This window comes from Candida tropicalis (assembly GCF_000006335.3).
Source record: "Candida tropicalis MYA-3404 genomic scaffold supercont3.4, whole genome shotgun sequence".
In the NCBI taxonomy this organism is placed as follows: domain Eukaryota; kingdom Fungi; phylum Ascomycota; class Pichiomycetes; order Serinales; family Debaryomycetaceae; genus Candida; species Candida tropicalis.
Genome location: NW_003020056.1, coordinates 776,558 through 787,821, shown reverse-complemented (window position 1 = coordinate 787,821; position 11,264 = coordinate 776,558). Strand labels below are relative to the sequence as shown.

The window sequence follows — 11,264 nt, the reverse complement described above, 5'->3', positions numbered from 1 at the left end:
TATATATATATATATAGATTTTTTGATTTTATATTAATAATTGTAATTGTAATTGAAACAAGTGTTTTTATTATTAAACTGTGATATGCATTATTATATATTTTATGGTATGTATATTGATGATTATTCTTAAGGGGCAATTTAATTTTTTTTTTTTTTTTTTTTTTGCACCCATTATATAAAAACATTCAAAAAATATATAAAACATCCATGCCCCCTTTAATTTTTTTTTTTAATTTAATTTAATTTAATTTAATTTAATTTAATTTAATTTAATTTAGGGATTCCCCATTGCCACCAAAATCATTTTCATCATTATAAAATTGAAGTTTATTAAAAAAATATAACTACCTGTTTTGTTTTTAATTATGATTATTTCAATCATTTTATCATATTAGCATTTGTAATATTTATATTTCATAAATTCATAAATTCATAATTCATAATTTTACAATTTTAAAAGAAAAAAAAAGAAAATTCATTTTTAAACTCATGTATGATAATTAAATTAATATTTATAATTGAATTATTAAATTTAATTAAAATGATTAATTCAAAAACTATAGAAAATTTAAATCAAATAGTTGTTAATGATGATGAGAATGTTGATGATGATAGTGTTGATAAAATTCATATAATTTATAAAGAAAATATTGAAGATTTAACTTATTTTGATTTAATTAATGATGAATTAAATAATAATAACAATAATAAAAAAGAATTGATTTATAAAATTTCAAATAATCAAGCATTAATTTATCAAAATAATAAATGGATTCATATTCAAGTTTTATCTAATCCTAATTTATCCCTTTATTCCCATTCCCATTCACATTCCTATTCACATTTTCATTTTAATCATAAATCCTCATCTACTACTAGAACAATCACAACAGATGATGATGATGATGATGATGGTGGTGGTGGTGGTTCATTTAGACGACTAAGAGAAGAATCAATACCTATTTCAAATTGTTTAAATCAAATTTATGGGGATGGAGGAGCAATTGAAATTGATTCAACTATAATTTATTCAATGATTAATACATTAGATTTATCAATAACTTTAAATGTTATATTTTATTATGAAAAATTTACCAATTCTTGGGAATTACGTAAATCTTTAACTATTAGAAATTTATATTATTGTAATGTTCCAAAAGGTTATATTGGTCAAATTTGGTCAACTTTTCAATTTGAAGAATTTAATTATATAAATTATAGAATTGTTGATTTTCCATTATCAAACAATAATAATAAAAAACAACATCTAAAAAAGAAGAAGTTTCTACGAAGGAAATTGAAATTTGGTAAATGGATTAAATTTGGTAAAGTTTTATTGTTTAATAATAAAAAATCTCCTGTGATTAAATGTATTACAACTAAAGATTTAAATGATAATAAATTGGATTGTCATGGAAATGCATTAATTAAAAATTCAAAAAATTTTCAACTTTTATAAGTCATGTGATGACATGCACGTGTGCAATTTCGGTAGTACATATATATTAAAGGTGGCATTAAATATTACGTAATCCCAGAATAAAAATAAAAAGTTTGCCCCACATTCTCGGTTGTGAGTGATTGCTTGATTACTGATAAGATAAACTAATAAACAACAACAACAACAACAAAAAAAAAAAACAATGACTCAATATTTGTAAATCAAGAATCAACAACCTAAAAATAACAACAAACAACCATTAACATGTTGATATTAAATAGAAAGACAAACTTTATATTAAATAGTAATAGAAATCTAAGAAAGCAAATATATATGTATTAATTCTAGCAATAGGTGGCGTGCGTGAGTGAGTGAGTGTATGAACAACAAAATCAATTACTTATCAAAAGCAAAAGCAAAATCAAAATCATAATTAAAATTAAATTAATTTGATTTATTTTTATATTCACGATGTAACTTTTTCTTCTTAATAATAGCTTTACTTTGTTTATTTTTATAATTCATATTTCTATCATATTCCTCCCCTGATTTAAAAGGTTCATATTGAATTTCATCAGGATTTAAATCTAATAAATCTTTTTTAGTTTTTGATTCTTCTTCTTTATCATTATCAATTTTTTTTAAAGAATTTGAAAGATTTTCAAATTTTGAATTAGTAGATGATGAAGGTGAAGATGGTTTTGAAATTGATTGTTTTTTATATTTACCAAATTGTGCAACTTCTGCATAACTTAAAGGTTTTGTTTGAATATCAATAAATTCATCAATTTCTTTATCCATTGATACATTAATTAATTTATTATCTTGATTTGAAATTGTAAAATTCTTTGGAATCGGTTTGGAATCTTCATCAACTGTAGTTGTAGTTGTATTCTTTTTGAACCATTGTGGGAATAAATATGATGAGATTGATGATGATGTTGATTTAAACATTTATATTAGTGAATGTGATAACAGTAGTAGTAGTAGTAGTAGTGATAAGTAGATAAGATGATAATTAAATATCTCTTGAATTGGATTCTTCTTGATTTAAAATAAACTAATAGCAAAAGAAAGAAAGAAAGGAAAAGAAAGGAAAAGAAAGGAAAAGAAGGAAAAAATGGGAGAAGGATTGTTGTTTATATATTTATAAATTTATAAGTTTGTTTTTTTAGGTTGTATAGGAGAATTCGGACAACCCACATGTGTTAAGTGGGAACTCGGGGCAAACTACTTTGTTTGTTTATCTTGTTTTAGTGTGCGTGTACATGTGCACAATTTCTTATCAACGTGTTTCTTTCTTCTTCTTCTTCTTCTTCTTCTTCCTTCCCGTTCTAATTTATATTTCGTACCGTACTACACCACCACCACCACTACTACTACTACTACAACCAGACTGCTGTGGTTTGGTTGTAGACCAATGAATCATGTGTTCTCAACTGGATAACCATTATTATCAATGTCTTATATAACTACCATAGTATAATTTCAATTCTAGAAATAAACTATCCACACCAAATAATCACTGATCCGAGGATTGCTTGCTCTCAATAACCCACTCAAAAAAGAAATAACCACACACACACACATACACACAATTCCTGATTTCCGAGGGTCATTTTTTTTTACTATTTAGTTTTACATGTTTCTTTATTTCCGAATGTCACGTTTTTGTTTTATTATCCACATGTACACTACTTGTACACTATATTACATCAACACAAGAAAGTGTGATAATATTTAATACACGTCATATGTCATACTTCAAACAGATGTCATTACTTTTTATGTTTTCTTTCTTCAGTCTGAGTTAATTGCTTTTCCTTTTCATTAATTAGTTTCTATTTGGAACTCAATGGAATTCACATTCCGTATCTGTGTTATTCTAAGGTTATCTATTTGAATTCTCTATGTATAGTTTTGTCATTACAATATTATTATGTAATCCACAGTAATCATACCGCCCACTAACACGCGCCTCCTCCCCCTTTTTTTTTTGTTTCTACTAATATTATTGATGCAAAATAATAATAATAATAACTAATTAATCAATTAATTAATTTACAACTAAAATTACAATCCATTGGATTCCTAATGAAATATAGTAAATATATACTCTATATAACCTAACCCCCCCTTTTTTTTTCTTCTTCTTTATTACTCAGTATTACTTAACCATTTGATTTGATTATTTACAAATTCACAGATTTCAGTCATATCTTTATCAATAAAATGAGCAAAATGAATTCTTTTAACACATAAAATATCATGAATACGAGTCCATTGTTCATATTCAAAATCAACTTCAACTTTCTCTAATTCTCCATTTCTTAATTCTTCTTTAGAATATGATAATCCATTATATAATTTATATCTCATTTTTTTGTTACCAGAATCATAAATATCATCTCTTGACATATATTGTAATGGATCTAGTTTTGGATAATTACAATGGATTGTAAATAATGGAATTTCATTTGTTTGGGAAAATATTCCTTTTTCATATTCTTTTAATTTTTCAATTTGTTCAGGTATACTTAATTGTTTAGTAGTTTCATCTTCCATAAATTTCTTCAATATATTATTTTCATATTCTTCAAAATCAATTAAAGGATTCTTTTGTCCCATAGCAACACCTTGGAATTTTCCATCATTATCAAAATATCCAAATGTTTTAATAAATGATTTAATTTGGTAATAATCTTGTCCCGATACAACTGCTGCTGCAACAAATGTATCTTTATCTCCTTCTCCTTGTTCACCTAATGAAAATAACTTATAGAATAAATTAGGTCCATACATATTATAATATAATGCCAATAATATAGTCTCACCATGAGTTCTTTTATTAATAATCAATTGACCCGATTCGGTAGATAAATCAGAAATGGCTCCTTCCAAATCATGGAATGGTACTGAAGGTTTATCAACACCTTCAAGATTAGCAGTTGTTCCTGGTGGAATATATAATGGGAATCTATCATATCTAATTCTCTTATTTTCATTAACTTCAATTTGGGCTAAATCATAATAAATTGGAGAAATTGTACGTTTCCAATAATCTGGCCAAGTAATCATTCCATAATCATTATAAAGTTTACTTTCAAAGATTTTATCAGGATTAGAAACAATCATATTATCAGAATCCAATAATAAAATATGTTCAAATGATGAAACAATTAAAGCTAATGCTTTAAATTGATAAGTTGAAAACTTTCTATCCTTCATAACTGCTTCACCTAAAACATCATCAACAACAACACATCCAGCATTTAAATCAGGTAAAATTTTTTCACAAAATTCAATTTCTCTTTCATAATCTTTTTTAGTAGGCATAATAATTTCAACTGGTAAATTTGATCCAGTTTCTCTAAGAGCAACAACAGCTAAATAAGCTAACCATGAGAATCTTCCTCCACCAATAATAACAACCCCTTTAGAATCTTTTTTATAAACTGATTCAGGCATCATTTCTGGTAAATCTTCAACTACTCCATGATGTTTTTGTTTTAATTGATCAATTAAATTTGATGATACTTCTGCTTTTGATAATAAAACATCTTTATTTTTCTCACCTGGTTTGTGTTTTGATTTATCAATGTAATTAACCGCCTGTTTTGGTTCTGCTCCAAGATCCAATTTATAGTTATCAAAAATTTCAAATATACGTTTCCAAAATACATGAGCATTAACTGGTTTCATAATTGGTTCATTAATCAGATGATCAACAGAATCATGATCTTCCACTAATGATGATGATGATGCACCTGAAGATGGTTTAGCTGATTTTTCTTCTTCTTCTTCTTCTTCTTCTTCTTTTTGTTGTTGTTGTTCAAGTAACTGGTTATCAAACTCTGGTTTATCTAAATCTGGTCTATCATCAATTACTTGACCTGATCCTAATCCAGATTGTAGCTTTTGCTGTTGCTGTTGCTGTTGTTCATTAAGTGTGTCATCTTGGAATCTATCTAAATCATAAATATCAGATGAGACAGAAGAATAATTCCAAATAGTATGAAGGAAAATTACTAAAATAATTAAAACACCAATTGTTTTACCTCTATGTCTAGGTAAAAAATGTAATATCTTACTCATGAATAATTATTGATATTTATGTAGATATCTGCAAGAAGATGTCTTTTTCCTTACAAAGAAAAGCAAAACAGAAAAGGAGTTTCGTAATTATTGATATTTTTTTTTTGAAACTTTGCTTTCTATAATCTTCGAAGAGAGAGAAAAAAAAAAAAAGAAAGGAGAAACCGCTGATCCATGCACACGTGACAGCCTCGTACTTTAGGTACATACACAATCAATGTAAGCAAATATTACTGGAGAGGAAAGAATGAAATTTTTTTCATTTCATCTGTGATTGCATAAATTTCATCTTCACTTACAGAATAATTATAAAAGACGTGTATACAATCAGAATTTCATATCAAAAGTTACACATAAATCATTTCATCATCATCAACAATAACAATAACAACAACAGTAACAGTAACAACCAATTACAATTTTTGTTATTCATTAATTCATCATGTCATATAATGGAATAGGATTACAATCAGTTAAAGGATCATCGACTTCTGGTCATGTTCAAAAAAATCTATCTTCTACTTCATCAAGAGTATCAAAACCTGGATTTCATGAATCAAGAAAATTAAAAATTAATCAAGATAAATTATCTAATGATTTAAATAATATAAATAATGAATTAAAGCAAAATAATGAAATTAAAAAAGAATTAATTAATCATGAATCACTTCGAAAAATTGAAGTTAAATGTATGGATTTAAGAGAAAAATTGGAAGATGAAGATGTTTTAAATGATGATGAAATTGATTTCAAAGTTGATGAACTACGAAAAAAATTAATTAAAGAAAATGAAGATGTAAATGATAATAAAGAGAAAAAGACATATGAATATAAACGTCTATATAATGAAAAGGAAAAATCTCGAAGAACCTAATTCGTATTTATCATATACATACACATATATATAGACATTACTATTTAATACATCCGGAATTTGTCATTGGTAATATACTTATCAAACCCATCTTCTCTCTCTTTTTTTATAACATTTCATCGTTTTTACTCAATTCATCTTCCATTTCTTGCTTGACATCTACTAATGAGGAATTAGAAGAGTTTAATTTTTCTTCACCTGTCTTATCAATAACAATATCATCATCTTCTTCTTCTTCAATTGGTGATTCTCTAGAATCTGTGGAAACAGCAATACGGTGAACCGGTTCTTCTTCTTTCTCCTCCTCTTCTTCTTTGGTGTCTTCTTTAAATTCCCCAGGGACAGTAACTGATTCATCTATTTTAGCTTCAATAACCTCTTCCTTAGCAACATCATTTTCTGACTTTGGTTCATCCTTCTCAACAATATCATCATCCTTCTCATACTCATCAATGATATCGTCCTCCTCTTCTTGTTTTTCAACAGTTTTCAGAGCAACTTCTGGTTTAACATTGACTTCAGTTACTTCTTCTTCTAAACTCTTGTGAGCAACTTCCTCCTCATTCAAACCATCAACAGACTCTTCAACTTTCTTGGTGAATACAAGCCCAAATAATTCACCACTTTCCAAACAAAATTTACTTTCACTTTCAACTTTGGCTTCACTAACAGCTTTAGGCAATTTCTTACCCCTTGGACCTCTAGTTCTTCTAACTGGTGCATTCTCAACACTTCTTGAACTTCCTTGTTCTTCTTTATCATCATCATTATCATCATCTTTTGTTGTAGAAGATGGTCTTGCATGCATTGGAATTTGTCCAGGGTTAAACATACCAGGTAATGGGATTGCATTGCCTCCAAATCTCAGTAAGAATTTACTACTGTCAACTGCTTTTCTTGGCTTTGGTTGTTCTCCTTCACCTTTATTTTCATCTTCATCCGCCGATGAACCACTTTTCATTGGATTAAACAACTGTTGTTGGAATGCAGCAATCTTAGATGACAATTTCTTAGGTTTTGGTGGTGGTGGTTTCAGTTTTGTCACAGTTTCTGATGAGCCACTCGAAGTTGATGAATTTGATTTGGTTGGTCTTACAGGGATGCTTGGTTGTTGCGTTTGAGAAGATGTAGATTCATCGCCTGATTTCAATGATTCTGTCGTTGGACGTTTTGGAATTATTGGTTTATTGATATTTGGTTTTGATTGATCTAAACCAATTGAGTCTTCTTCTGTGGTTGATCTTGATAAAGATGCTTTCTTTGGTGGTCGACTTGGTATAACTGGAATGACTGGTTTGCTTTCCTGTTTGATAAGTCCTTCTTTAACTGGTTCTTCTTTAACTGGTTCTTCTTTAACAGGTTCTTCTTTAACTGGTTCCTCTTTAACTGGTTCTTCTGCAGGTGCTTCAGCTCTTTCGGTATCAGTTTCATCACCACCAGCTTGGTCATCCTCTTCAATAGCAGTGCCAAGAGATTGAACAACTGGTGCAGCACGCTCTTGTTCTTGCTCTTGCTCTTGCTGTTGTTCTTGCTGTTGTTCTTCTTCCAAGTGATCTTCTTGTTCTTGAGAAATGGTTTCAACATCATCATCAAAACTAGATGAATCGCCACCAGTGCCTAAGTGATTCGCATGTTCATCATCTTCATCTTCATCACTCTTAAAACTAGTTTTAGTGGTAGAATTCCCTGGAGTAACTTCACCATCACCAAATGTATTCAGACTATTTATAGTTTCTGAGTTCAATTGACCTTCAGCGATTGCATTGGTTTCTTCTTGTATTTCACTCTCTTGTTGTTGATCAACTTCTGATGGTAATCTTAATCCACTAGCAGATGGGACAGGTTCAATAGGTGATTCATCTTCATCTTCAATTGGAGCATGTACAGATGGTTCAACAGTTTCACTCAAATCCTTTTCAAGTTGATCAATCAAATTATCTAATCCTTCTTTAGCTTCTTCTCTAGAACTTACTGGACGTAATGGGACTTCCGGTTCCGTTAAATGATCTCTAGTTGGACGTGCTGGAACTTCTGGTTCAACGGATTTACTCAGTTCTGGTCGAGAAGGTGCAACAGGCTTATTTGATTTACTTTTTGGACGACTTGGAATAACCGGTTCTGAAATTGGTTTCTCTTCTTTATCTTCATGTGACTTAGTACTTTCTGGTCTAATTGGAATAACAGGTTCTTGAGAAGTTGTACGTTGTGGACGTGGAGGAATAATAGGTTCTTCCAGATGCTGTCTCAGTGGACGAGTTGGAATAACAGGAATCTCAAAATTTTGTTTAGCCGAGGAATCTGATTCATCTTTACCACTACTACTCAATTCTTGAGTTTCTTGTGGAGTTTCTTGTTGAGGAATCTTGCTTTCTTGACTTTTAGTTGGTCTTGAAGTTGGACGTTGGGGAATTACTGGGTGGTTTGTACTATTCGATGTGGAGGTTGACTGATCTGGATCAATTGCTGGGGGAGAGTGTCTTGTTGGACGAGGAGGAATATGAGGAATTGAAACTTGTTCTTGTTGTTCTTGAACTTCTTGTTCAATTTCATTAACGGTAGCTTCCTCGTTAAGTTCTGTCATTATCAATAATGGTATTGGTAGTAAAAACTAAATAGTATCTATGATTTAAAACAGTACAGATTACAGAAGGGGACAAAAAAAAAAGGTCAAACTGGTTTTGTTGGTGTCTTCTTTTTCTTTTTTTTGTTTTGCTCTGGATTGTTTGTATTTTTCTTAGTGAGCAAGAATTCTCATGCGATCTGTAAGTCAAACAACAATCAACTACCAAAATCGGATTTCATAAGCCTTTACCGACAATACTAAATCAAAATTAATATATATATATTTATATTCTTAAAGCACATTCAACTATTTCAAATTAAAAAGAAAGCACACTACAATACAATGAAAGCAACACATATTCTCTCTCTCTCTCTCTCTCTCTCTCTCTCTATTTGTTGTACTTTCATCTCTAAGAATAGTTTAATCTAAAAATATCATTAAAGACATAGTAAGAACCAGCATCAGGAATCAAATGAAAGACTTGAGAATAACGTTGAGGGTTTTGTTCTTCATCAATTAATAATTCACCAGTAACCATAACTAAAATATCACCATTTGGACTAGCTGGTTGAGCATCTAAAGTAGAAATTCTATGAGCAACTTTTTGAAATGGTAATGAAGTTAATTTTTCAACAATATCTCTAGCACCTTGTAATTGAGAAGTTTCAAAAGTTAACATAGATTCATTTCTGTACAAATTACCCAATTGAGATCTATCAGAATCAAATTGGTTGTAGTAAAAAGTGGTGAATTCGGTGGCCACAGCGTTGAAATCGACTATAAAAAAGGTTATTCTGTTAGTACATTATTAGTTCTATATCCAAAATGATAATCCTTTATAAATTTATAATTGATAATGCATGATAACATACCAGACATGATGAATGATTATTAAGGAATGAAAGTTAGGGGGTACTAGCTAATCTCAATTGACTTTCTTATAACAGACAAATGATTTTGGGTGAGACGAAGGAATCAAATTTTTTTTTTTTTCTTCTGTTCTTCCTTCTCTCTCTCTAACTTTCTGTTTCCCACACGCACTCACACGATCCGCAACAATTCTACACGACCTAGTATCAGACAACCAAACAGTATATATATGTGTGTGTGTGCTATACAAAAGCCTAGATATAAATAATCACCACTTCCCTTTTTACCATACCATACCATCATTCTAAATATATATCCCCTTAAATCAATTATACCAATTGAGAATAATCCTTTAAAATACCTTTCATATGAGTATTTGTAATCTTACCTCTTCTAGCTTTCTTTTGTTTCTTATCTTTATTTTGAGGTTGTTTCTTAATTAAACTTGGATCAGCACCAGTTGGTTTCAAACCTTGATCCAATAATTTTTGATACAATACATCTCTATCAGGTAATTTCACTTCATTCCATAATTCTTTAAATTCATCATCAATATAACCCATTTCCCCACCATTATTAGCCCAAACTAATCTTGGAGCATTTTCTTTTTTATTTCGAAGTACTAAAATTTTATTCTCAGCGTCTAATTCATCTATAGCTGCAACACATCCAGGCCAACCATCTTTTAATTCTTTAACAAATGTTCCTTTAAATGTAGTTTGACGACGTAAAAATTCTAATAAATCATCAGCACTACGAATATTATGTAATGAAACATATTCTAATGTACCTTTATTTTCATCATATTTAATTCTATCAATTTCTTTTAATAAAGGTAATAAAGTTTGACGAATATCAAATGCTAAATAATGTTGTAATTTTTCAACAGGAATAGGTTTATCGTGTTCTTTAATATATTCAACTGCTAAATGTAATTGAGTAGATAAATGAGATCCAGTCATTTCTCCTAAATTTTGTTTCTGTCGTTTTAAAACTTCAGTCATGGAATCATTCATTCCTCTTTTTTTACCATTTGTTGTTGTATTTGTATTATTAGTAGATTCATTTTTCTTTGGTGAAACGGTTGATATAGGGGATGGTGGCTTGGCTAAGGTTGCCTTTCTTGGAACTATCACAGATGGTCCACTTTTGATCTTGTTTTTAAATGCAGAAAGTTGTGCTGATAAATCTGACATAACTGATATATATATATATATATAAACTATTATCTCGTTGTTAATGAATTATATAGATATATGTTCAAAAACAAGATGTAGAAGGAAATGAAAGTTTCAACTTTGATTTGGTGAGCTTTTTTTTTCCACTCTGACACTTTTTTTTTTTAATTTTGTTTTTCTCCTCTCATTTTGTTCATATCAAAAGAAGTCGTGTGAGAGTAACCAAAAAAAACGCACCTT

General features: G+C 29.3%; 7 protein-coding genes across 7 annotated transcripts; 2 read left to right on the top strand and 5 right to left on the bottom strand. All coding sequences in view use genetic code 12, as the record gives it.

Annotated features, from left to right (window-relative positions):
* Nucleotides 1-496: 496 nt before the first annotated feature.
* Nucleotides 497-1,462, top strand: CTRG_03353 (uncharacterized protein; the record flags this gene model as incomplete). The annotated part of the gene is made up of 1 exon (XM_002549010.1): nt 497-1,462. One exon carries the CDS (start codon nt 497-499, stop codon nt 1,460-1,462), a length of 966 nt encoding a protein of 321 aa, XP_002549056.1.
* A 426-nt stretch (nt 1,463-1,888) lies between these two features.
* On the bottom strand, nt 1,889-2,398 carry CTRG_03352 (uncharacterized protein; the record flags this gene model as incomplete). Its single annotated transcript, XM_002549009.1, has 1 exon — nt 1,889-2,398. One exon carries the CDS (start codon nt 2,396-2,398, stop codon nt 1,889-1,891), a length of 510 nt encoding a protein of 169 aa, XP_002549055.1.
* A 1,203-nt stretch (nt 2,399-3,601) lies between these two features.
* Nucleotides 3,602-5,539, bottom strand: MNN23 (Mnn23p; the record flags this gene model as incomplete). The annotated part of the gene is made up of 1 exon (XM_002549008.1): nt 3,602-5,539. The coding sequence occupies one exon, from the start codon at nt 5,537-5,539 to the stop codon at nt 3,602-3,604; it is 1,938 nt and encodes a 645-aa protein (XP_002549054.1).
* A 442-nt stretch (nt 5,540-5,981) lies between these two features.
* CTRG_03350 (U2-type spliceosomal complex subunit) lies at nt 5,982-6,413 on the top strand (the record flags this gene model as incomplete). The annotated part of the gene is made up of 1 exon (XM_002549007.1): nt 5,982-6,413. One exon carries the CDS (start codon nt 5,982-5,984, stop codon nt 6,411-6,413), a length of 432 nt encoding a protein of 143 aa, XP_002549053.1.
* Nucleotides 6,414-6,519: 106 nt separating this feature from the next.
* On the bottom strand, nt 6,520-8,994 carry CTRG_03349 (uncharacterized protein; the record flags this gene model as incomplete). Its single annotated transcript, XM_002549006.1, has 1 exon — nt 6,520-8,994. One exon carries the CDS (start codon nt 8,992-8,994, stop codon nt 6,520-6,522), a length of 2,475 nt encoding a protein of 824 aa, XP_002549052.1.
* Nucleotides 8,995-9,385: 391 nt separating this feature from the next.
* On the bottom strand, nt 9,386-9,655 carry NTF2 (Ran GTPase-binding protein; the record flags this gene model as incomplete). The annotated part of the gene is made up of 1 exon (XM_002549005.1): nt 9,386-9,655. One exon carries the CDS (start codon nt 9,653-9,655, stop codon nt 9,386-9,388), a length of 270 nt encoding a protein of 89 aa, XP_002549051.1.
* Nucleotides 9,656-10,175: 520 nt separating this feature from the next.
* On the bottom strand, nt 10,176-11,042 carry CTRG_03347 (transcription factor TFIIE subunit; the record flags this gene model as incomplete). The annotated part of the gene is made up of 1 exon (XM_002549004.1): nt 10,176-11,042. One exon carries the CDS (start codon nt 11,040-11,042, stop codon nt 10,176-10,178), a length of 867 nt encoding a protein of 288 aa, XP_002549050.1.
* Nucleotides 11,043-11,264: the final 222 nt, after the last annotated feature.